General features: G+C 51.8%; 5 protein-coding genes across 5 annotated transcripts; 3 read left to right on the top strand and 2 right to left on the bottom strand.

Annotated features, from left to right (window-relative positions):
* Nucleotides 1–638: 638 nt before the first annotated feature.
* NBP2 (HOG (high osmolarity glycerol) pathway protein) lies at nucleotides 639–2,264 on the top strand (the record flags this gene model as incomplete). The annotated part of the gene is made up of 1 exon (XM_024471039.1): nucleotides 639–2,264. One exon carries the CDS (start codon nucleotides 639–641, stop codon nucleotides 2,262–2,264), a length of 1,626 nt encoding a protein of 541 aa, XP_024321457.1.
* Nucleotides 2,265–5,154: 2,890 nt separating this feature from the next.
* Nucleotides 5,155–5,757, top strand: RBM8A (RNA-binding protein 8A; the record flags this gene model as incomplete). Its single annotated transcript, XM_024471038.1, has 2 exons — nucleotides 5,155–5,421; nucleotides 5,542–5,757. 2 exons carry the CDS (start codon nucleotides 5,155–5,157, stop codon nucleotides 5,755–5,757), a joined length of 483 nt encoding a protein of 160 aa, XP_024321456.1.
* A 623-nt stretch (nucleotides 5,758–6,380) lies between these two features.
* Nucleotides 6,381–7,436, bottom strand: VC83_07467 (uncharacterized protein; the record flags this gene model as incomplete). Its single annotated transcript, XM_024471037.1, has 1 exon — nucleotides 6,381–7,436. The coding sequence occupies one exon, from the start codon at nucleotides 7,434–7,436 to the stop codon at nucleotides 6,381–6,383; it is 1,056 nt and encodes a 351-aa protein (XP_024321391.1).
* Nucleotides 7,437–8,713: 1,277 nt separating this feature from the next.
* On the top strand, nucleotides 8,714–19,982 carry VC83_07466 (uncharacterized protein). Its single transcript, XM_024471036.1, has 2 exons — nucleotides 8,714–16,134; nucleotides 16,186–19,982. The coding sequence occupies exons 1-2, from the start codon at nucleotides 9,662–9,664 to the stop codon at nucleotides 19,340–19,342; spliced, it is 9,630 nt and encodes a 3,209-aa protein (XP_024321390.1). The 5' UTR covers nucleotides 8,714–9,661; the 3' UTR covers nucleotides 19,343–19,982.
* A 309-nt stretch (nucleotides 19,983–20,291) lies between these two features.
* Nucleotides 20,292–21,595, bottom strand: VC83_07465 (uncharacterized protein). Its single transcript, XM_024471035.1, has one exon. The coding sequence runs from the start codon at nucleotides 21,120–21,122 to the stop codon at nucleotides 20,451–20,453; it is 672 nt and encodes a 223-aa protein (XP_024321393.1). The 5' UTR covers nucleotides 21,123–21,595; the 3' UTR covers nucleotides 20,292–20,450.
* Between the last annotated feature and the right edge of the window lie 420 nt (nucleotides 21,596–22,015).

Below are 22,015 nucleotides of genomic sequence, written 5' to 3'. Positions count from 1 at the left end.
CTCATTCCAAAACCCGCACCCAACCGCAAAAATACGACAAAATAAACGCCCGTCCACCCCCCAAAATATAGGCCAGGAATCTTCATTTTCCTGTCTTCAAAACAAGAAACATCCCCCATATATAGTCACGTGGTTAATCGCGATCCATGGCTTGGTGATTAACCTGTGGTGAGACTCTACTTACGATCAAGATCGCCTCTCCAAACACGAGCGATAGCGAAAATAAGGCCCTCTCACAGCCTGTCTTAGTGAGGGGTACTCGAAGGAAGTACAGTGCCATACAGTGCCATACAGCGCCATCCTACAGTACCTTCAAACTTTTACTTTTCGCTGGCCTTCTCCCCCTCAAGAGGGCGCGTTGAAGAGGTCGCATATCAATCTTTCGGCGCTTGGCCCAAGGACTACTTGTTACCGCCCCGTTCAGGCGCGACTATTAAAGTTGCCATAGACCCTCGATCCTTTCCCTTGCGTCGTCGCCGCGACATTCGCATCCTCTCTCCGACACCAGCATAAGACTGCGCACGCGAAGTTTAGGATACCGAGTGGCTTGCTGCCGGGTGTGGATTGGCCTGAACCAGACACTCTGAGGCCCTGATCTCAGCCGTGAGGAGCAACTCGCTGCTGCTGGCGGTAAAGTCATGTCGACGACCTCGCTGCCGTCGACTTTTCCAGCGCCAGCATCATTGTCGCCAAATCCAAACCATCCACCACTACCGCCGTTAATCACGTCGCCTCCGGCACGGCGTTCCAACCTACAACGACCGCTTTCCCATGCGTCGAAGAATAGGCTCTCACTATACTCCATAACCTCGGATCGGCCATCAAGGTCACGGCCTCCATCTCACATATTCCCAGCCTTCCATTCAAGCCTGCCATATACGACAGTGCGCGACTTCGCTTATGGAATACATCACCCGCTACATTACGGACCGCTGCCCGAACCCTCGAACCCGCCCTCTGGAACCTCTACTCCCGCCAGCGAGTCAAAGCGCTTCTCGGATCCGCCTACCTCTTGGGATAGTCGAGGAAGCTGGGAGATAGGACCCCATGTTGGCACTGAACTAACCAAAGGCGGAGAGCTGCCACCTATACACTTCGGAGATGGTCCTCCATGGAGCGAAGACGAAGATCTCCAGAGCCCGATAGTCATCAGCTCTCGCCATAAGAAACACAAGACATCCAACCACTCGCATGGAAGCGGTCGCGGGCGAGGAGGGAGCCGGGAAGAAGACGAGGAGCGCAATCCCAACCTTCTAAGCCCAGGTAATTGCGGCCAGGATCGGAGCTTCTACGCAGGAAGCAATGGCGACGGGAGCGAGAGATATTACGTGAGCAATGGCTCCGAGGCCAACGGCCCTGGTGAAATTGTAACGGTTCCTGCTGGTCAAACGTGGCCAGGCTCTCTTGCGGCAACTGAAAACACTGGAAGTAGGAGGGACTCTCACTTTGCTGGAAGCCTTCTGCCTAGCCGCACTTATGCGGATAATAACGAGGGCGAGCAGAACCCGACCTACCAGTCTGACTCCGACGTGTCGAGCAGATCTTCTTCTCCGAGCAGGGCGCGAGATGAATCCCGCTACTCCAGAGATTATCAATTTACGATTGCGTCGCCGGATGAGGAGATGCATGGCAAGGCAGTTGCATTGTTTGACTTTGAGCGTGAGAATGAGAACGAGCTTCCTCTTGTTGAAGGTCAAATCATCTGGGTTTCCTACAGACACGGGCAGGGGTGGCTGGTGGCTGAAGACCCAAAGACTCGTGAAAGCGGCCTCGTTCCTGAGGAATACGTCCGCCTGCTCCGCGATATTCAAGGTGGACTAAGCAGCCTCACAGGGCAGGTTGATGGAATGTTCAGCCCTAGCGGACCAGATAGCGACACTCCCACCCAAGCAGAGCATGGGCAGGGCTTCAGCCAGACGCCTACGGCTACCAATGGAAACGGCAGTGCCGGGAATGGCTACCAGCAACCAATCGTCTCGACGTTCAGCACGTCGTCGAAGGATCTCCATCCATACCCCCAGCACCTCCTTGGGACCACACAAGCGGGTATGGCTCCGCCGCAGGTGGTCCATTATCATGGCCAGCGTGGTGGGAGCCAGGCGAATACGCCGACGTTGGCGAACTTGCTTGAGGGGGGGCTTGGAAGGAGGGACTCGAAACCTGCAATGTCCACGACGACTAAGACAGCCAAGCCTAAAGAGAAGAAATCTGGAGAGGAGCCGCAAGGGAGCCCTATGGATGAAGATGCTTCGGATGATGAATGAGAAGTTTTTAATCTGATCAGAAAATTTCTACGGATTGTGCTGGTTACATGGTGCTAGCAATGGCCATCTCTACGCAGGGTGTGGTCAACTCGTTTCTATACTCAGCTCATGAAGCTTTGAGAGAATATCTCCCCCACCAACCCTGAGCCTTCATTTATTTCCTCATCTTGCTATTTAGCTGAGCGACAAGCTCATCTACTGTTGCGTGCACCTTGTATCACCATCTCACTCCGAGGTCACCACATTTCAGCGCTATATCAACAAAAGCACTCGAGGGTATTATCTTTGCAGGCTTTACTAGGGGGGTTCATTTAATGACAGCGAAGACGAAATAGAGACGGCGTTTGTTTTGCAGCGTAGGAGAGAAGAGAAGTGTTACGAGAAACATGCATATGATATTCACGACGAGATGGAGTGTGTGTGACGAGGTGTAGTTTGAGCGGAGTGCGCCGCTAGGTGATGGAATGGAGAGTTGAAGAGAGGGGTCAGGTAGAGAGTTTAGATAGGTATTCCAGGCGGGGGTGAAATGCAGATATTGAGACACCGTACTTTTGAGCCTTGCGTCTTCGTTTGTCTGTCTGCCTCTGTTGACTATTTTTTTCTGTTCCCGTTGGTTGTACCCGGCACCCCTCAACGGGTTGGGGCAAACTGCCGTGAGTTACAACGTAAGGGCTTGTGATCCCGGAAGCAAAGTATTTATTCTCCCAGTAGCCAGAATTCTCAAAATGAGTCCCCGGCGTCTGTGTTCTACATGTGCAAAGTTGCTCTTGTGATAGTCGAAACAGAAAGATGGTTGGCATTGCCTTGGCTTGGCCCATGACCTCCCGGCGGTTTAGAGATAGTCCATTGTCCCCGGCTCCAGTTGCGAAAAGATTAACTTTAATCCTGCGAACCAACCGAGCCTCGTGTTATAACATCCAGTTTATCTGGCCCTGCCTGCACCGAGTGTCGGTAGTTGAGTCTTAGTCTACGGGAGTAAAAAATTAGTTGGAGATGAGAGGCACTGGCGGGCGCAGATCGAGGCTCAACCTCGGCCTACTTCATGTGAGCTACGAGAGTGTCACAAGCAACATCACGTGCGGACTCTCCGCAAGATGTCCGGGCTGGGTTGGATGGGAGTTAACCCTTAGGGACTTGTTGATAAATGCTACATCAACCGAAGCTAGAGCCTAGCTGCGCGGATAGCGAAGCAGAGACCTATGGTGAGAACTTCGATGACCATGCCTGGATGCGCGTGCCAGGTCCAGTAAGTGCTGTTTTCTGGCACTTCACGATGTTAACTGCCATGATGCTTGCTGAACAATATCCGTAGGATCCGTGGCAGTAGGTAGAGAATATAAACCGAAAATACAGTCATAAAGCAGTAGGGCCCGAAGTGATAATTTTGTAATGCATATTCTTATATTGAAGCTATTCTAACTACTATATATATATTGTTACGGGCTCTATCTCTGTGCTCGTGGCTCGGATCCTGAAACCCTCCTGGTTCCGTTCCGTTCCCTGGAGTTTCAGAATTGAAGCTTTAGAATCGGAAGATCCAGTATCCGGACGATCACGCAGCTGGCTAACACATCTTCAGTATCAGGGCCCTGCTTTATGCCACCCTTGCTGAGGGGAGAGTGGCTGGAAACTACAATCCGCTAGATCATGTTCTCATACATTGGCACTCGAATATGTTGATAATAATGCGGCCGCCTTGATTGCTCTTGACCACATATCACTAGTTAATCCACCATTTCTCACATACATTCGTGTCATCATCGCTCTACTACACCCACACATGCAGCATCCCTACCAACGCCAGCCCTACAGCCAATAATCCAGCCATTGACAAGCTCTTCGCTGGAGCCGCAGCGGTCAAAATCCCGAAACGATCATACTTCCCAGTGCATGTATGGTAATCAAGCCTAACTTTAGGCATCTGAACAACGCGATCTCTGCATCAATGTCGCTGGCCCGGCAGTTCTGGTAGCAAGGGCGTACGCCATCCCTATCGGAGACGGAAAAGGTCGAGACTTTGCCACCAATGCCTTTGCAGCAGTCCTGGAAGGTGGAATTGTGGCCCTGCCTGCGGTTGAAGAGAAACGCGGAGCAGGACAGGTCTACACTCAAAAGGGACGGTATCGGCATAACTGTAGTTGAAGTTTGATACCATTTTTAGGGATCTGCACTATTGTTATACAGGAATGGAAATGTCAGCTTAACAACGGCACGACCTGTTATATACTTCAGTAGCAAAGCTCATTAAGAAAGGGTCATGTGAAGTCTTTCCTAAATAGATACAGAGCCAAAGGATTTATTGACCTTGGCGCCAATATAAAACCCAAAAGCTGCCACCTAACCTCCCCTAGAACCTCAAATCCCTAATTCTCCCCTCTTCCACCACCTGCCCAATACTATAAGGCTCGTTAGGTAGCATTATGCATTTAGAGGGGGGAGAAGGCTACGCGCCGCAAGAATGTTTAGAGAAGATAGATGGCGGAGAGACACGATATAAGGAGGGAGCCCGACACTATACAGACCTCGAAAGCAACGGCAGCCCTGTGCATGCACGTTGCCCGATTAGGAGGGCGCCAAACCCAGCAGAGCAAACACTACAACTGAGATTATAAAAAGAACCCATTTATAGACATCCCAAACAATCTAATAATGTCTTCTCTCGAATATTTTTTTTGAGAATCCCCAAGGAGTGGTGACCCGTCGTACATCCCGAACGCCTGGCCTCCCGCTCAGTCTCTTAGCGCATGGGGCAAGCTTGGACCACCTTGAACTTCCGCCGCATCCATCCCACCTGCAACTCCACAAACCAAACCAACCAACAAACCAACCAACAAACCAACCAACAAACCAACAGGCCAACAGGCCAATTACTCCACAACCCCCAGCAAAAATGGCCGACACAGCAATGGACGTAGACGTCGAGGTCGCAGACGCGCCCGTCGCCGACACCACCGCTGCCTCCTCCGAGGAACCGAAGAACGCATCCATGCAGACTCTCACCAACGCCACGGCGGTGCGCTCCATCGAGGGCTGGATCATCATCGTGTCGAATGTGCACGAGGAGGCCAACGAGGAGGATATCACGGATAAGTTTGCCGATTTTGGAGAGATCAAGAATCTGCACCTGAATTTGGACCGGAGGACGGGTTATGTCAAGGTACGTCGCGTGGTGCTGTGGGCGGGGGGAGGTGGGGGGACAAGAAAATGCGTTGTGGGGGGATGGATGAGCCTCCGTGGGGGGTGGCTGTTGGGATGAGAGAGCTAATGCGAGGGATAGGGATACGCACTGATTGAATACCCAACACTCGACGAGGCGCGCGCAGCAGTCAATGGCGCGAACGGCACGAAACTCCTGGATCAAACCGTAACGGTCGATTTCGTCTTCGTGCGGCCACCACCGAAGAAGGGCGGGAGAGCGCCTGCTGCGAAAGGGAGGGCAAGGTCACGATCGAGGAGCCCGGAGAGGAATCGCGAGGAGGAGATGGCCGAATGAGGGTCTTGAGCGGCGCATGGAAGTTCAACTCAACTGGCGAGGCTTGGAGCCCTGGTTTGGTGGCTGGGAATTGATCGTGGGGCCCTAAGCCGGGTCTCACGGCATTCCAATGTGGGGAGAAGTTACTATAGAGCCGATGTGTCTGTAATAGGGACATGTCGGCGTACAGAGCAGCTGAATAATGGTATGTCAAGCACCTGGAGTCGGAGTCAAGTTACAATTTTTAACGCGTTACCTCAGAATCAAAATGTACACAGCACAACGATGTGCCACAACTCCTTCCAAGGTTGCTCCAGATATGAAAATCTCGTTGCAATACCTGACCCATAGTTGACAGCATTTCCAATGAGAGCAGAGGTAGCCCTGGGGTCCGCTTCCGAAGTGTCCAACAAAAATGAAACGGTTGCACAACACTGCCGCCCCGCGAAATAGATTGGTTCACATTGAATGGTACATGGATCAAAGCCAAGAATACCATGGCCTCTCGTATTGTATGCTAAAAAACTCATAGTCTAAACCCTTTATAGATATAAAACGCCAACGCGCTCAACACACTGAAAGTAAAATAATAGTACGACCACGAGAACAAAATGATTTTTAACGCGGACAAGAGCACTACTCATTCAACAGATGGGCATGGTAACCGATCCACCCAGCGCCTGCATCATCCGCTCTTGCATGCTAACATATGCCAATGGGGGCAGAGAAACATTCCTATGAATCTCCTCGAACCCTGGCAGCGGATGTCCATTTCCTGATAACGTATGTTGGCCCGAACCGCACACAAAGGTGCAGTCGCCGAAGTCCACATACTGGCTGGTAGACGACGGCTCGTAGGCGATATCCTCCGCCACAGGACAGCAGGACAAGTCCTCCGACCCGACCGTGAAGTGGTCCAGGTCCGCCTTCATGCTGCAGAGGCGCAGGCGTGAGTTCCCGGTCCAGCCGTTGATGAGCTGCACAATCTGTTGGAATCCAGGCGTGTGCCCCCCGTCCTTCTGAGCCCGGTCGCCACAGCATATGAAGAGGTAGCAGTGCACCATCTCGTGGAGGAACGTCGAGAGGAGCAGGTCCTGGCTGTACCTACCGGACAGCAGGAGGGGCCGCGACAGCACAACCCAGGCCTCGATACCGGTCTCTGGTGAATACTGCGGCGTCGTCGAGCCCAGGAGCTCATTCTCGTAGCCCTCCTCACCTTCCTTCGACCACCTCCACTTGACTTTTCCACGGAGCATGCCGTCAAAGAGAACGTAGTCCGCAGCGAAGCGGATGCGGTCTAGCGATTCCTGGTCGAAAGCCAGCTCGCGATTCAGCAGCTTCCGCAAGATCCGTCCCTGGACATGATTCTGCCTCTTCTTGAAGCACGCGTCCACCCCCCTACTCGCCTCTTCATCCGTCAACCATCCGGCATCTGGGCCAAGCGATGAGGCGGGGTTCTGAAGCCGAGGGCATGCAACGTTAGAGTTCGAGCCCTCAACGGAATAGGCAGCATGGGGGCGGCGTTTGGTGTTTTTGCGTTTTAACCGATTATCAGTGGTTACGGAATCAAAGCGTGTGCACTGGCGGTGGTACGGTGTAGTGTATCTGCGTTCTCGACCGTGGTAATCCACCGGTCGTGGGTGGGGTTGGAAGCCATCTCGAGGCACAGCATCAACAGCCCAGCGGCCATTTCGATACATGCTTCCTACTTGTAATTGTTTTCAAATCCATCACGCTGAACGACAAAAAGAAATCAATCGTTGAAAGAGTAGACTTGTAATATAGTTGGGACCACTGCAGGGGTCCAGCCGGGATGCCTTTGTTGAAATGAAAAGAGTGAGGCGGTCAATGTCGACCCCGGCGAGGTGGACCACCAGCTCAGACAGCTGTGTGGATAAAATAGACATGTTGGACGGCGAGGCTGTTTAGCACCTCCAATAAGCATAGGTGAGGCGCCGTCGTGCACTTATTGAAAAGGTACACCTTTGTGCATTTCTCAGAGTGATCGGCATTGATGACAAAGTTGGAAAGTCTCAATTGTCGAGTGCCGAGCGAGTGTCGATTCACCCATTCCAAGCTTTGGTTGGCTACGAGAAACATCTTCTGCATACCTGGGCAACAACGCGCAACATCTCTGGCGACTCTAATCTTTGCCCGCGAAATTAACAATTTTATGAACAAATAATGTATTGAAAATCCGATAACGATGTGGGGATGATCTTTATTCTCACCGCTCAATGTCTACCTAGACAGGTAGCGTTTACCAGCCCTTCCGTGACCGCCCCCTACGGCGAACTCCCTGCAAGACCATCCGTGTTTGGCTTACCGATGCATATTTGTACGCGGCAAGTACATCAAAGGTGATATTCTGTCTTCGATGGCTATATAAACTGAAGATTGGCTGCCAAACTTTCCTGGCTTGCTCGCAAAGGCCGACAACCCCCCCACGATAGGATCACTAGGACCGCCTCATTTGGTCTTACCAGCAAAATAACAGACTCTCACTTCACCCCCTCCTCCCCATCCTTATCACCATTCGCGTTCGTATCCGGGACAAGAAAAAACACCTGGGGAGATGTCTGTCGTAGATCAAGACATCGTCAAAACGTCTCTTTAGGGATTGCCATTGACGTCTACTGCTTCAGTACCAGCGAAAGCATGTGATCTTCCAACCTCTGACATCCCCTCCCTTTAAGTGTTAGTTAAATGAAAGGTGTTTATGTAAGATATAAAGTTGAATCTTACCAAAAATATCTCACGCGCCGCAGCCCACCAAAGAATTCCAATCACAGATACTCCCAGGGCCACCCAGAGCCACCCAGAGCCACCCAGAGCCACCCAGAGCCACCCAGAGCCACCCAGAGCCACCCAGAGCCACCCCGAACCACCCCGAGCCACCCCAGAGCCACCCAGAGCCACCCAGAGCCACCCAGAGCCACCCCGAACCACCCCGAGCCACCCCGAGCCACCCCAGAGCCACCCAGAGCCACCCAGAGCCACCCAGAGCCACCCAGAGCCACCCAGAGCCACCCAGAGCCACCCAGAGCCACCCAGAGCCACACGGATAGAAGCCCTTTGTTGTGTCTCGACTCCAAATTTTAAAACATTCTGCGCAGCTTAAACAGCTTGGGATTCCTGAGCTGAACTTTCCAGTTCCTTGGTCGTGAGCGTTGTTATCATTCTCTGGCGTAGCGGTAGCATTCACTGGAGAAGCAATTGCGTTGCGTGGTGCGAGGTCCTCGAGTGTATTGGCGGTTCGCTATTGTGTAGCTATAACTTGGTGGAGGAGTTCGGAATAGATGTTTTTGGACGGTTGGTGTTCTGGGAGGCTTCCATCTTGGCTTTGGTTATTATGGCGTCGTTTGTAGGTAAATTGCTTTGCTTCGGTGGGAGTGGAAGGTGCGTTCGTAGACGTCGACGAAGGCTTATGAGTGCCTGGGGCAGGAAGGAGCCACATGAGAATCCCCAGAGTACGAGTACCTTGGTACTGCCAACAACGTCTTGAGTCCCACGCAAACCAAACAATCATGATCACGAATTTATTGTACCAACGCGACTCCGATCTCTTGAAAACCAACGAATAAACTCTAGACTTTGTTGCGGAGAGATCACTGTGTACTTTTCTTGCTCATTAGCGGTCCCCATTGCTCTGAAAGCGCCTCGAGATCATCGTCCCGAGTTTAGTTCCAAGGGAGGGGTCGTGATACTCCCAACAGCTTATCATCCCATGAACTGAATCGTCCCACAAAGCCCTCGAGGGTGAATCTACAAGAAGCGAGGCAATTGAAAGCCTATATTCCTTCACGAAGACCCCCGGTCTATGCGCGCGACTGCCGTTCTCGAGGAACATAGACGACATCAGCTGCGACCCTAAAAAACAACCCTACGATTGTCCCTGCCCGGGTTACGGCACCAATAGTACAGGATGTTGGAAGGCTTGGTGGCCGGTCTCCTCAATCGGTTTCTGGGCATGTACATTCGGAACTTCGACCCAGGACAACTGAAAGTCGGGATCTGGTCGGGAGATGTCAAGCTTCACAACTTGGAGCTCAGGCGAGAAGCTCTGGACCAGCTGAAATTGCCGATAAATGTGGTTGAGGGACATCTTGGAGCCTTGACGTTAACGATACCATGGTCGAATCTACGTGGACAGCCTGTCAAGGTTTTTATTGAAGATGTATACCTGTTAGCGGCGCCGAAGGAGGACGCGGAATACGACGAAGAGGAAGAAGAGCGAAGGCGACAAGCTGTGAAAATGGAAAAACTTGACAGTGCAGACATCCTAAAAGAGAGGAATGATGAGGGCCTCAGCCAGGAGGAGCAGAAGAAGAGCCAGAGCTTCACGGAGAGCTTGGTTTCGGCTATCGTGAACAACCTCCAAATCACCGTGAAGAACATACACGTCCGGTATGAAGATTCGATATCCGCTCCTGGACATCCATTTGCGCTCGGTGTAACGCTCGAGGGATTCAGCGCTGTAAGCACCGACGGAAAATGGAACCCAACATACATACAAAACTCAGTTGGTGTTGGGCATAAACTCGCCACGCTGGAGGCACTTGCTGTATACTTCAATACAGATACAAAGCTTATGGGCACCGGAAGAGAAGCACAGGTGCCTCAAGATGCCGAAGTTTTGTCCCATGAGGAGATGATGGAGCAATTCTCAAAATTGATCGTCAAGGGCGAGCAGAGCGACAACACCGAGCATCAGTTCATATTGAAACCTGTTAGTGGCCGCGCAAAGATCGAGATGGATACCTCGGGCGAGATCACCAGGCCAAAGATTAAAGCAGGTCTGCTCTTCGATGAAATTGGACTGGTTCTGGACGATGACCAGTACAGAGATGCACTCATGATGGTCGATCTATTCCATTATTTCCTGCGGCACCAGGAATACAAGAAACTGCAGCCTAAAGGAGTAACTCCCAAAGAAGACCCTCGTGCGTGGTTGCGATTTGCTGCAGACGCAGTGTTGAGCAAGATCCACGAGAGAAACCGTCGCTGGTCATGGGATTACTTCCGCGAGCGACGGGATGACAGAATCCGTTACATCGAGTTATTCAAGAAGAAGAGGGGAGATCAACCAATGACCCCCGATGAAACCAAGGACCTCAACAATCTCGAGTGGAAGCTGTCGTACGAAGACCTGAGATTCTGGAGATCCCTTGCTAGAAATCAGCTGAAGAAGGAAAATATCGGCGTCAAGAAAGCTACGCCTCCAAAGCCACAAGGATGGGTGGCATGGGCCTGGGGCTCGAAGCCCGAAGAGACTGAAGAGGATGAGACGACCACGATGACGGAAGAGCAACGTGAGGAACTGTACAAGGCTATCGATTGGGACGAGAAAAATGCAATCGCGGCAAGTGTTGATCTTCCTCGAGAGACCGTTAAGCTCCAAATCGAAGCCGATCTTAAGTTGGGTAGTTTCACATTAAAACGGGACTCCCATAATACCGCGGTGGAGGTCCTCAGTCTGTTCTTTGATTCTTTTAGTGCCAAAATCTTACAACGGCCGGATTCCTTCCTTGCCGACGTAAGCTTAGGAGGCCTTCGTCTAAACGATGGAACCACTGCGAACAGCTTCTATCCACAAATTATTAGAGTGAAAGATTCGCCATCAACCGACGACGACACCAGCTTAACTAAGTTTGAGCCCGAGTCCGTCGTCGAACCGTTCTTCCAGTTCCAATTCGAACAACACCCTCTAGACGAAAGTGCCGATTTAGCAGTTACGGCAAAATTGAAGTCTATGGAGATCATTTATAATCCTAACTTTATCGTGGAGATCGTTAAATTCTTCAAGCCTCCGGAGAGACACATGGACTCCATTTACGCTCTTATGGATACCGCAGGTGCTACGGTAGAAAGCATTAGACAACAGACACGAGCCGGCTTGGAATTTGCTCTCGAGGAGCACAAGACGATAAATGCCAAGCTGGACTTGCAAGCGCCTTTAATCATCGTTCCTGAAAATATTGAGTCCGAAAGGACTACGTGCTTAATTGTCGATGCGGGTCACATTAGCGTCAACAGCGATTTGGTTGATAAAGAGACAATGCGAGGTATACAGTCTAAGCACAACCAGACGTATACTGAGGATGACCTGAAGCGCTTGGAAGGCCTGATGTACGATAAATTCCAGCTGAAGCTTAAAGCAACCCAGGTTCTCATTGGCCCGTCCGTGGAAGAGACCAGGGCACGCCTGGGAGACACTGGGGATAAGGCGTTCCACGTTGTTGACCGCATCAACGTTGAATTTACGCTACAATTATCCATTGTACCAAAGACTCCAAACATCCCGAAAATACGAATATCTGGGCACTTACCAGTACTCCATGCCTCGGCGTCCGATGCTAAGTGGAAGAGCTTCATGCGTCTTGTCAACGTGGCTATTCCCAAGTTTGAAGACGAGCAGGAAGTACTAGATAAGGCAATAGAACCTGCTCGCAACTCAGCGGCGACGAAGGATGTCGAGCGTCCACGCGCACAGAGTTCTCTATCACAGCGCCGAAAATCTCACCGACAGTCAACCTCCTTCCCATTTGCGGCTCAGCAGGCTGTTGTCATCGAGGAATCTGATATCGATGAAGACGAAGATTTTGTGTTCCAAGACGCTTCCATCGGACAAACCGACGAAGACCTCAAACTCGCACAACGGACATTTGAGTTATCGTTCAGCATTGGCCGACTCCAGGGTTCCCTATATCGAAGTGACCCTAATGGCAAGAAGCCAGACCAATTACTCGTCGAACTTGTTGCAGACCACTTCAGTGTCGACGTAACAGTCAGACCGTTTGATATAACGGCGGAAGTTGCCCTCCAATCTCTCTCGCTGGATGATCATGTAGAAAAGGATCCTCTGCCTGAGTTCAAGCGCTTAGTATCATCAGGGGATGGCGCAGAGGGAGGCGATAAAGAGAAGGCCCTCGTCCAGGTGAAATATGCTAGGATCAGGAGGGAGTCGCCCGAGTTTATGACCAAGTATTCGGGGATTGAGACGAACCTTGACATTGCAATATCGACAATCAACTTGATTGTTACAAGGAGAACACTTCTCACATTGCTGGACTTTATCCTCATAACCTTCACGAACCCCGAAGGGAATGATTCGAATCAGAAAACTGCCATAGAGTCGGAAGATGAATCGGAGGAAGATGAAGTTGTTGCCACACCCCAAAACCCAGCTGAGCCAGAGAAAATAAGGATACAAATCAGCCTCAAGAAGGTGTCGCTGGTCCTCAACAATGATGGAATTAGGCTTGCAACGCTAAGTCTCATGGCTGGCGACTTGGGATTGTTCCTGATGGGCCAGACAATGCGGATTGGTGGTAAACTCGGCAACCTGTCGCTATTAGACGACATCGACCAGGGTGCGCCGCCCGAGATGCGTGAATTGGTGTCTATCCAAAGTCAAGACTTGGCTGATTTCAGTTATGAGACTTTTGATCCGAATAATAAGGAAACATACCCAGGCTACGACTCGTCCTTTGGCCTCCAAGCTGGATCGGTGAAGGTCAACTTCATCTCTGAGCCATTCCGCAAGATCCTCAACTTTCTCGTCAAGTTCGGAAAGATGCAGGCAATCTTCAACGCTGCCCGCCAGGCTGCGGCGAACCAAGCGTCTCAGATTCAACAGAATGCCAATAAGATACATTTCAATATTACGGTTAAAACGCCGATTATTGTCTTCCCCCGCGTTATGGAGTCGGGCATACCACGCCGAGACGTTATAACCGCGTATCTTGGAGAGATCTACGCCCAGAACAAGTTCGTTCCACTCGACGACTCTGCCTACTCGCCCATCGGCATGAAGATTTCGGCGGGTATCAGGAATATCAGATTGACCTCCGACTTTCACTACGGGGAAGATCGGTCCGAGGAGCTGGAGCTGATTGATCAAGTTGATCTTGGCTTCGCGATCACATATGCCGAGCATTTGCAGGGAGTCAAGAGACCTGACCTTGAAATTATTGGCCATATGACCGAGCTCAACTTGCGAATCACACAAGTTCAATTTAGGTTCCTGTTAGAACTGGCTAGAACTATCCCTGCTGCTTTTGCTGCCGACGAGGATGCCATTGAGCAGGAGACGATTGACGAGCTACCCAATAGACTCACTCAGCATGCTGATGCGGATCATGGGTTTGCTAGCAATGACAATGATAGCAAGAAGTCCGTCGATCTTGGTCCAGAGCTTAACATTGACTCCGAAAGCTGGGTAAAATTAGACTTCGCTTTCAAAGTACCCAGTGTTGGCTTGGAGATGATCCGCGCCGAAGAAAATGAGCCCATTGAGGATCGCCAGGCAGCTAGCTTGTCCAAATTTTCTCTGGATGATACCATGGTGAAGCTTTCCATGGCCACGGATGGATCTCTGGAATCCGAGCTCACAATCCAATCGTCCACGATTCAAGATAGCAGAAGCGGCGAAACCAACAGATACATGAAGGTTATGACCTCTTTGAACAAGGACGTCCAGCAATTCATGGCGAGCGTTACAATCTCGGGTGGGAAAGAACGAAATGTCATCGCCATGGCTGCGATTGACAGCCCCCGAGTCATCCTCGCGCTGGATCATCTATTTGCTATTCAGTCGTGGCTTACCCATGGATTTGCAATTGATGAGCCTGCGATTTCTGATATCGTGCAAGACACCATGGAGGAGTCGAATGAGAACTCAGAGGCCGAGACTGAGGTTTCTTCGCGGCATATAAGCCAGCGTCCAAAGTCAGAGAAACAGGCTAGCTCTGGAAAGAAAACGCCTCAGATACAGGATAACAACGAAATGACGGTCTCATTCAGGGTTAATATCGTTGATGCCCAGATCATTTTGATTGCAAACCCGATCAGCACCAGCTCCGAAGCCATTGTGCTGGGGACGAAGCAAATCCTCATGTCTAAGCAACATGCTCTGACCCTTCAGGTGTCGGAGATGGGTATGTTCCTTTGTAGGATGGATCGTTTCGAAGACACACGCCTTCGCATTCTCGATGACTTCAACTTGTCAATGTCTATGGATACCTCGCAACCTCAGGTTTCGAGTATTCATATCGACATCCAGCCATTGATTCTTCGATTGTCGCTTCGTGATATCCTACTTGCCGTGCAAATTTTCGGGAAGGCATCGGAATTGTCTGGCGGCGAAGCGAAACCTCAGGAGTCACCTTCCGCTAAGAAGGCAAACCAGCTCAAGGGCCGTCCCAATAGTAGTCTAAAGCAGGGTACGGCAAGTGGCCGAGCGGCGTCAACACTGGCGAAACAGCCCAAAACTATCGGTAGCGCAAGCCAAGGCCAGCTTGACGGCGATGCATCCAGTGCCGTGACTAAAGCTGGCCCGCCCAAGCGTGAGGAGCTAACGGCCACCCTCGAGGGATTTAGAGTTGTCCTTCTGGGCGACGTACACGAACTGCCAATTCTTGACCTAAGCGTCAACAACTTCACAGCTACTGCCAAAGACTGGTCGAGCGACCTTTCTGCCGGGACGACCATTGACATGTTTGTCAATGTTTACAACTTCTCCAAGTCGTCATGGGAGCCTCTTATTGAACCATGGCAGCTTGGTTTCCGTATGTCGAGGAAGCAAAATCCTCCCAGCATGGCGTTTGAGCTGAGCTCGAAGAAAATGATGGAATTGACTATCACTTCGGCTACGATTGCTCTGGCGTCTCATTCCGCCACCTTCCTCCGGTCAGATGACGATGTTCTGTCGAAGCCTCGCGGCGTTGATACTCCGTACCGCATTAAAAATTACACGGGATTCGAAATGAACGTCTGGGCCGAATCTGACTCTATCGATGAAGATGCGATGTCCGCAAAGCTCCAAGACGGCGAGGAGGCCCCATGGCTCTTCGAGAACTGGGAGAAGATGAGAGAGAATTTGTCGACTGATGTCAAACCTGCTATTGTTGGGGTTGTCCTCGAAGGAAGCAGCTTTCAGAGCATTGACAAGATTCCCGTCAATCGCGAGGGGGAGTTCCTCTACAACCTGAAACCGCGAGTGGATAATATTCTCCATCGCCTGCTTGTGGAAGTCAAGCTCGGAGAAGACAATGTCAAGTATATCACTTTTAGATCGCCGTTGCTGGTGGAGAACAACACACAAATCCCCGTCGAACTCGGCGTGTTTGATGCCCAGGAGGGCCATCTCCTTAAAATCGAGAAGATTCCACCGGGAGAAAGTAAACCGGCACCAGTTGGAGCTGCATATTTGAAGCAGCTTCTTGTACGACCAGACCAAGGATTCGGGTATTCCTGGTCAACGGAGTCATTGTGGTGGCGCGACCTTCTGAGGCACCCGACCAGGACGATGACTTGTAAGGGAGAAAGCGACAGCAAGACTCCCCCGTTCTATTTCCAAATGAACGCAGTGTACGATAAGAGTAATCCTCTTTGCAAGTAAGTACTCAATCCGAGTCCCTCTTGTCTGCCTCAACTAACACTCCATAGTATATATCCTTACATGAGAATTCGCCTCTCTGCTCCAATCGAGTTGGAGAATTTGCTTCCTTACGACTTCAAATATCGCATTTACGACAAAAACACGAAGAAGGACTGGACGAACTTCCTTCGAAAGGGAGGCCTCAGCCCTGTGCATGTTGTCGAATTATCCCATTTATTACTTTTGAGCATCGATATGCAAGATACTGCTTTCAAAGCCAGCGAGTTTGCCATTATTAACTCTAATGATTCTGACGATTTCCGAAAAGAGACAACGCTTGTTTGCAAGGACAACGAGGGCCTCCCGCTTAATCTCCAATTGCATTATTACAGGATCCCAGATAGTGGTGGAGCGTTTAGACTCACGATTTACAGTCCTTACATCATTTTGAATAAAACTGGCCTGGATATCAATATCAAGGCCAAGTCGTTACTGCAGCAAGCACGGACGGCGGCTGGCCAGAAGGTAGTGCGCGATCTCCTTGGGGATGACGAACAGAAGGCGCTGCCTCTGATGTTTGCGTTCAGTGGCGACGACCAGCGCAACCGCGTCATCCTCAAAGTCGGCGAGTCGAACTGGAGTAAACCGCAGAGTTTCGACGCCATTGGCAGCACAATCGATGTGGTTCTACCGTCAGCAACTCAGAATACTGAGATCCATGTTGGAATCAGCATCGAGAATGGAGACGGGAAATACAAGATGACCAAGGTCGTTACGCTTGCGCCGAGATTTGTGCTGAAGAATCGCATGAGCGAGGAAATCAGCGCCAGGGAACCTGGATCGTCGGAGCTTATGACTTTGAAGCGGGGAGAACTGAAGGCTCTTCACTTCCTTCAAAAGTCGGCGGTTAAGCAACTGTGCCTTTGCTTCCCCGGCCTGAACAACCAATGGTCCTCGCCGTTCACAATCTCAGATCTTGGAACGACGCATGTGAAGCTTGCTAAGGTCGGCCAGAGACAAAAGCTCGTCCGTCTTGAGGTTCTGATGGAGGATGCTACCATCTTCCTGCATCTCAGCATCGAGACTAAGAACTGGCCTTATTCTATGCGCAATGAGAGTGACATGGAATTTATGTTCTGGCAAGCAAATCCCAACATTGACGAGGAAGACATGGAGGATAGATCAGGCTGGCGCCCAATCCGCTATCGACTTCCGCCGAGAAGCATCATGCCATACGCGTGGGATTATCCTGCCGCCAAGCTTAAAGAGCTCATCATCAGTGCGAATGCCAAGGACAGGCATATTAAATTGGCAGAGATTGGAAATCTGATACCAATGAAGGTTCCCGCCGCGAAACATTCTAGGGAACAGAAGATTATCGATCTCAATGTCGCAGCAGATGGACCCACCCAGACACTGATCTTGTCGAATTATAAGCCGTCGAAGAGTATGTACAAGCAAAGGTCGCCTACGGAATCGGCTTCGAGCGCCACGGAAGGCTTCGAGGTCAAGGATCAAGATACGGATGTCACGTTCCGCGCACAACTCAAACTCGCCGGATTCGGGATCTCACTAGTGAATAGCCAGCTCAGCGAACTTGCATATATTACCTTCAGAGATCTCACGTTGAGGTACAGCGAATCGCCTCTGTATCAGACTGTCTCTGCATCCATTAAGTGGATTCAGATCGATAATCAATTGTACGGAGGCATCTTCCCCATGATTATTTATCCCAGTGTTGTCCCTAGACAACACGCTGAGACTGAGGCGCATCCTTCTCTCCATGCCCAGATTACGCGCGTCAAGGATGATTCGTACGGTGTGCTCTACTTCAAATACGCTACGCTACTCCTGCAACAGATGACGCTGGAAATCGACGAGGATTTCGTTTACGCGCTGCTGGACTTCTCAAAGGTACCGGGGGCTAGCTGGTCAGAGACGCATGAAGGGACGCTTTGTGATGACAGTCTTGACATCCCGGAGCCGAAACAGCTCCAGCAGGGCCAGGATATCTACTTTGAGCTCCTCAACATCCAGCCCATGCAGCTAGATTTGTCATTTGTTAGAACGGAGCGAGTCAATGTCGAGGACAAGACATCGTCGCGCAACCCGCTGATGTTCTTCCTCAATGTGCTTACCATGGCCATTGGGAACATCAACGACGCGCCTGTGCGATTCAACGCCTTGATGTTGGAGAACGCACGAGTATCGGCGGCTGTCTTGACACAGAATATTTCTGCGCATTACTCTCAAGAAGCGCTGTACCAAGTGCACAAGATTCTAGGATCTGCAGATTTCCTGGGCAACCCCGTCGGTCTGTTCAATAACCTGAGTTCGGGAGTGGCGGATATCTTCTACGAGCCGTACCAGGGCTTCATCATGTCTGATAAGCCTGAGCAGCTCGGTATCGGCATCGCCAAGGGCGCCACCAGCTTTGTTAAGAAGTCCGTCTTTGGTGTCTCGGACAGTTTCTCGAAGGTCACTGGTAGTATTTCCAAGGGTCTCGTCGCCGCGACGATGGACAAGCAGTTCCAGGACCGCCGGCGCATGACTCGGTCGCGTAACAGGCCGAAGCACGCTCTGTATGGCGTGACGGCTGGGGCTAATTCATTCGTTAGCAGTCTCGCCAGTGGAGTTGGCGGTCTCGCGCGCAAGCCGCTCGAGGGCGCCGAGCAGGAGGGATTCGCAGGCTTCTTTAAGGGCGTGGGTAAGGGTGTTCTCGGACTCGCGACGAAGCCAGCCATCGGTGTGTTTGATCTTGCGTCGAACGTCTCCGAGGGCATCCGCAACACAACGACAGTGTTTGACGGCGAAGGCCTAGAGCGCGTGCGCCTGACGCGCTTCATCCCCGCGGACGGAATCGTGCGGCCGTACAACCAGCGCGAGGCACTCGGTCAGTTCTGGCTCAAGCAGCTGGACAGCGGCAAGTACTTTGACGAGAAGTACATTGCGCACCTGGAGCTGCCGCGCGAGGATGTCGTGGCGATGTTGACGTACAGCCGAATCATGCTTGTACGTGCGAAGAAGCTGACGAGCGAGTGGGATGTGCCGCTGCGTGATGTGCAGACGATCTCGAAGGAGCGGACGGGGCTGAGCTTGACGCTGAGGGGGGGCACGAATGGGCCGTTCCTGCCGGTGGCGGAGGAGAGTAGTCGCAACTTTTTGTATCAGAAGATTGGGGTTGCGGTGGGGGAGTTCAATAAGAAGTATAAGGCGACGGAGTAGTAGGAGAGGAGGAGGAGGTGCTGGTTTAAAGGCGACGCGGGTTTAAAAGGGGGGGATGAGGCGCAGACACGGCTACGGCTATGGAAGGGCAGGTTTGAAGGGGCGCCGGATGGGACGGCACATGAAAGTGCAGTAGAGTAGGCGCCGGTTGCTTCGATGTGGATAGACATACACATAAAAATTACAGTACACATTTCCCGATATCCATCCAGGATCGAACCGTTCTGGTGCTACTACAATCCATCATACCCCGCGGCGGGCGGGCCACCCGTAAGTTGGGCAAGGCTAACTCACTAACCACAGGGAACACCCGCCCCTACCCGCACGCGCGCGGGCGCACCATTCCCTGTTCGGCTCCCCGCTTCGTCGCCTATTGGAAATGACCGCCGCCAGCTCGCCACCACCAACCCCTCTATCCCCGTGATTCGGCAGCCCCCTATCCCTTATCGACACCGCTGTAATCGAGGCGAGAGAAGGGGTGGCGCAGCAGTGAACATGGCTGTGTCGTTGGCTGCGTGGTTGTGGGCGAGGGTGGGAGTCTGATTGGGGAATCCGCTAGAAGAGGGACTAGTCATACAGAGAAGTATGCATGGAAGCCTTGGCGGAGGGTGGGGGATCGTTCGGTTCGAAGGTGACGCCGTTTTGGTGGTTGGGGTGGTTCTTGGGGGGTCTTGGGGGGTCTTGGGGGGGAGGGGTGATGGGGAGGTGATGCGGTGTTACGTGTTCGAAGATGTGAGGACGCGGAGATGTGATGTGGACGTGTTGGAATGCGCGGATGAAGGGGAACAGGTCGGCGAGGTAGGGGGCGAGAGCCGTTGGTAGAGCGAGGAGGGGAGGGGAGATATCGCGATGTGCCATGCAGACTTATGGGGATCCATGCTGGCAGTGGTGATATAGACCACGGCATGCTCGCAAGACCGAGTAAGACAGCGATGTGCATAATGGAAGTAGATTCTGTATGTTAAATAGGGGATTGCATAGGAGCATAGTAGCAGCCTAGAACTATTACTACACGCCTATACAACCCCTTACATCCCATGCTATCTCCCTTACAAGGTATCGCCCGCTCATACAACCCCATCCTATCCTACATCGCCCCATATCCCTCCTAAACAAGCACAATAACACCAACCACAGCACCCACAACAGCCATCACCGAACCCCTCACAACCGCACCCGCACCCGCACCCGTACCATCCGTCGTCTTCGGTCTCGAAGTCGAGCTCGAAGTAACTGTCCCATTCGCCGCACCAGTCTGCGCCCCAGTCTGCGCACCAGTCTGTCCACTCGGCAGCACAGCCGGCGCCGTCGTCTCCGGGCTGCTTTCAGCCTTCGTCGACACCACTGTGCTGCTCTCCTCCTTACTCTCCACCGCCGTAGTCTCCTTCGTCGTCTCCTTTGTCACCAGCGTCTCCGCCGCCTGCGAAGTCACAATCGTCGACTGCATCTCCGCCGCCGTCGTCTTCTCAGGCGCCGCGGCCTCGGTAGTCGACTGCTCCACCACCGTCGCTGGGCCGGGCGCGCCGGTGAACCCGGGGGTCCAGCACGACAGGTATGATGCAGGGCCGAGTGGGATGGTGCCGCAGCCGGGGACGTTGGTCTTGGGGGGGGCCCGGCCGCCGCCGCATTCGACGGGGTCGCAGATCTCGCCGGTGAGGGGGTCGTACCAGTGCGTGATCATGTCTCCGCAGTGGCCGAAGGTGTGGACGCCGCAGACGGCGTGGATGGGGGTGGTGAGGAGGAGGAGGGTGGCGGTGGTGAGGAGGAGGGAGTTGAACATCTTGATTGTTTGTTGGGGGGATGTTGTGATGGTGAGTGAGTGAGTGTGAAGTGTAACGACCGGAACTACACTGAGTAACGATTGTGATGAAGCAGAACGAAAACCCGATGTTAAGTAAACAAGAGGGAAGAAGCGGCGCAGCTAGACTTTATCCAAAAACCTACCTTCCCTCTTTCCTCTTTCCCCAACTGAGCGGCTCAGGACGGCAACCGGCGCCACCAAACATGAATGAGGCAAATTGCTTCTTGCCATTTCGGGAAATTCTGAATCACATTGGGCGTGACAGGTCTATGCGCGCGCCCCCTTGCTTCGTTTTAAGATTCGCTGGGGATGAATGTTGGATGTTGGATGTTGGATGTTGGATGTTGGATGTTGGATGTTGGATGATCGGTTACATATGATATATGATGTTATTTAGTGTACAAATACGACTGCAATTAATGATTAATGGGAAGAATGGGAAGAATGGGAAGAATAGGAAGAATAGGAAGGATGGGTATGCGAGGTTGCTCTTACGGAAGCTAAAAATAGGGTTTGCTTGGCCGGCTTGGTCTTGTTTTTAGCCCTCAATTCCTCATCTCATGTTAGCAAAGAGGTCTACACGCGCATATATAAGGAATGATACGGACTTACAGCACCCAAAATTCCTCTGCCCTCGCTATCTTGGCTTCTGTATCATCACCGTTGTTTGATAGATTCAAAGTACATACAGTATCCATAGGAGATGTGGGGGAAGGGTTCGGTTGTGGGGCAGATTCATGGAATCGAGATGCCGTAGATCCATACGACTGTGGGTTAGAGATGGGTGAGGCAAATGCCTCATATGTACAGTACAGTACAGTCGTTCTCCTTCTCTTCAAACTGTAGGCGGCTCCAGCACATGACAACTCACA

Source organism: Pseudogymnoascus destructans (assembly GCF_001641265.1).
Source record: "Pseudogymnoascus destructans isolate 20631-21 unplaced genomic scaffold scaffold_20, whole genome shotgun sequence".
Lineage (NCBI taxonomy): Eukaryota > Fungi > Ascomycota > Leotiomycetes > Thelebolales > Thelebolaceae > Pseudogymnoascus > Pseudogymnoascus destructans.
The sequence above is the reverse complement of the archived record's forward strand: the minus strand, read 5'-3'. Positions and strand labels throughout refer to the sequence as shown.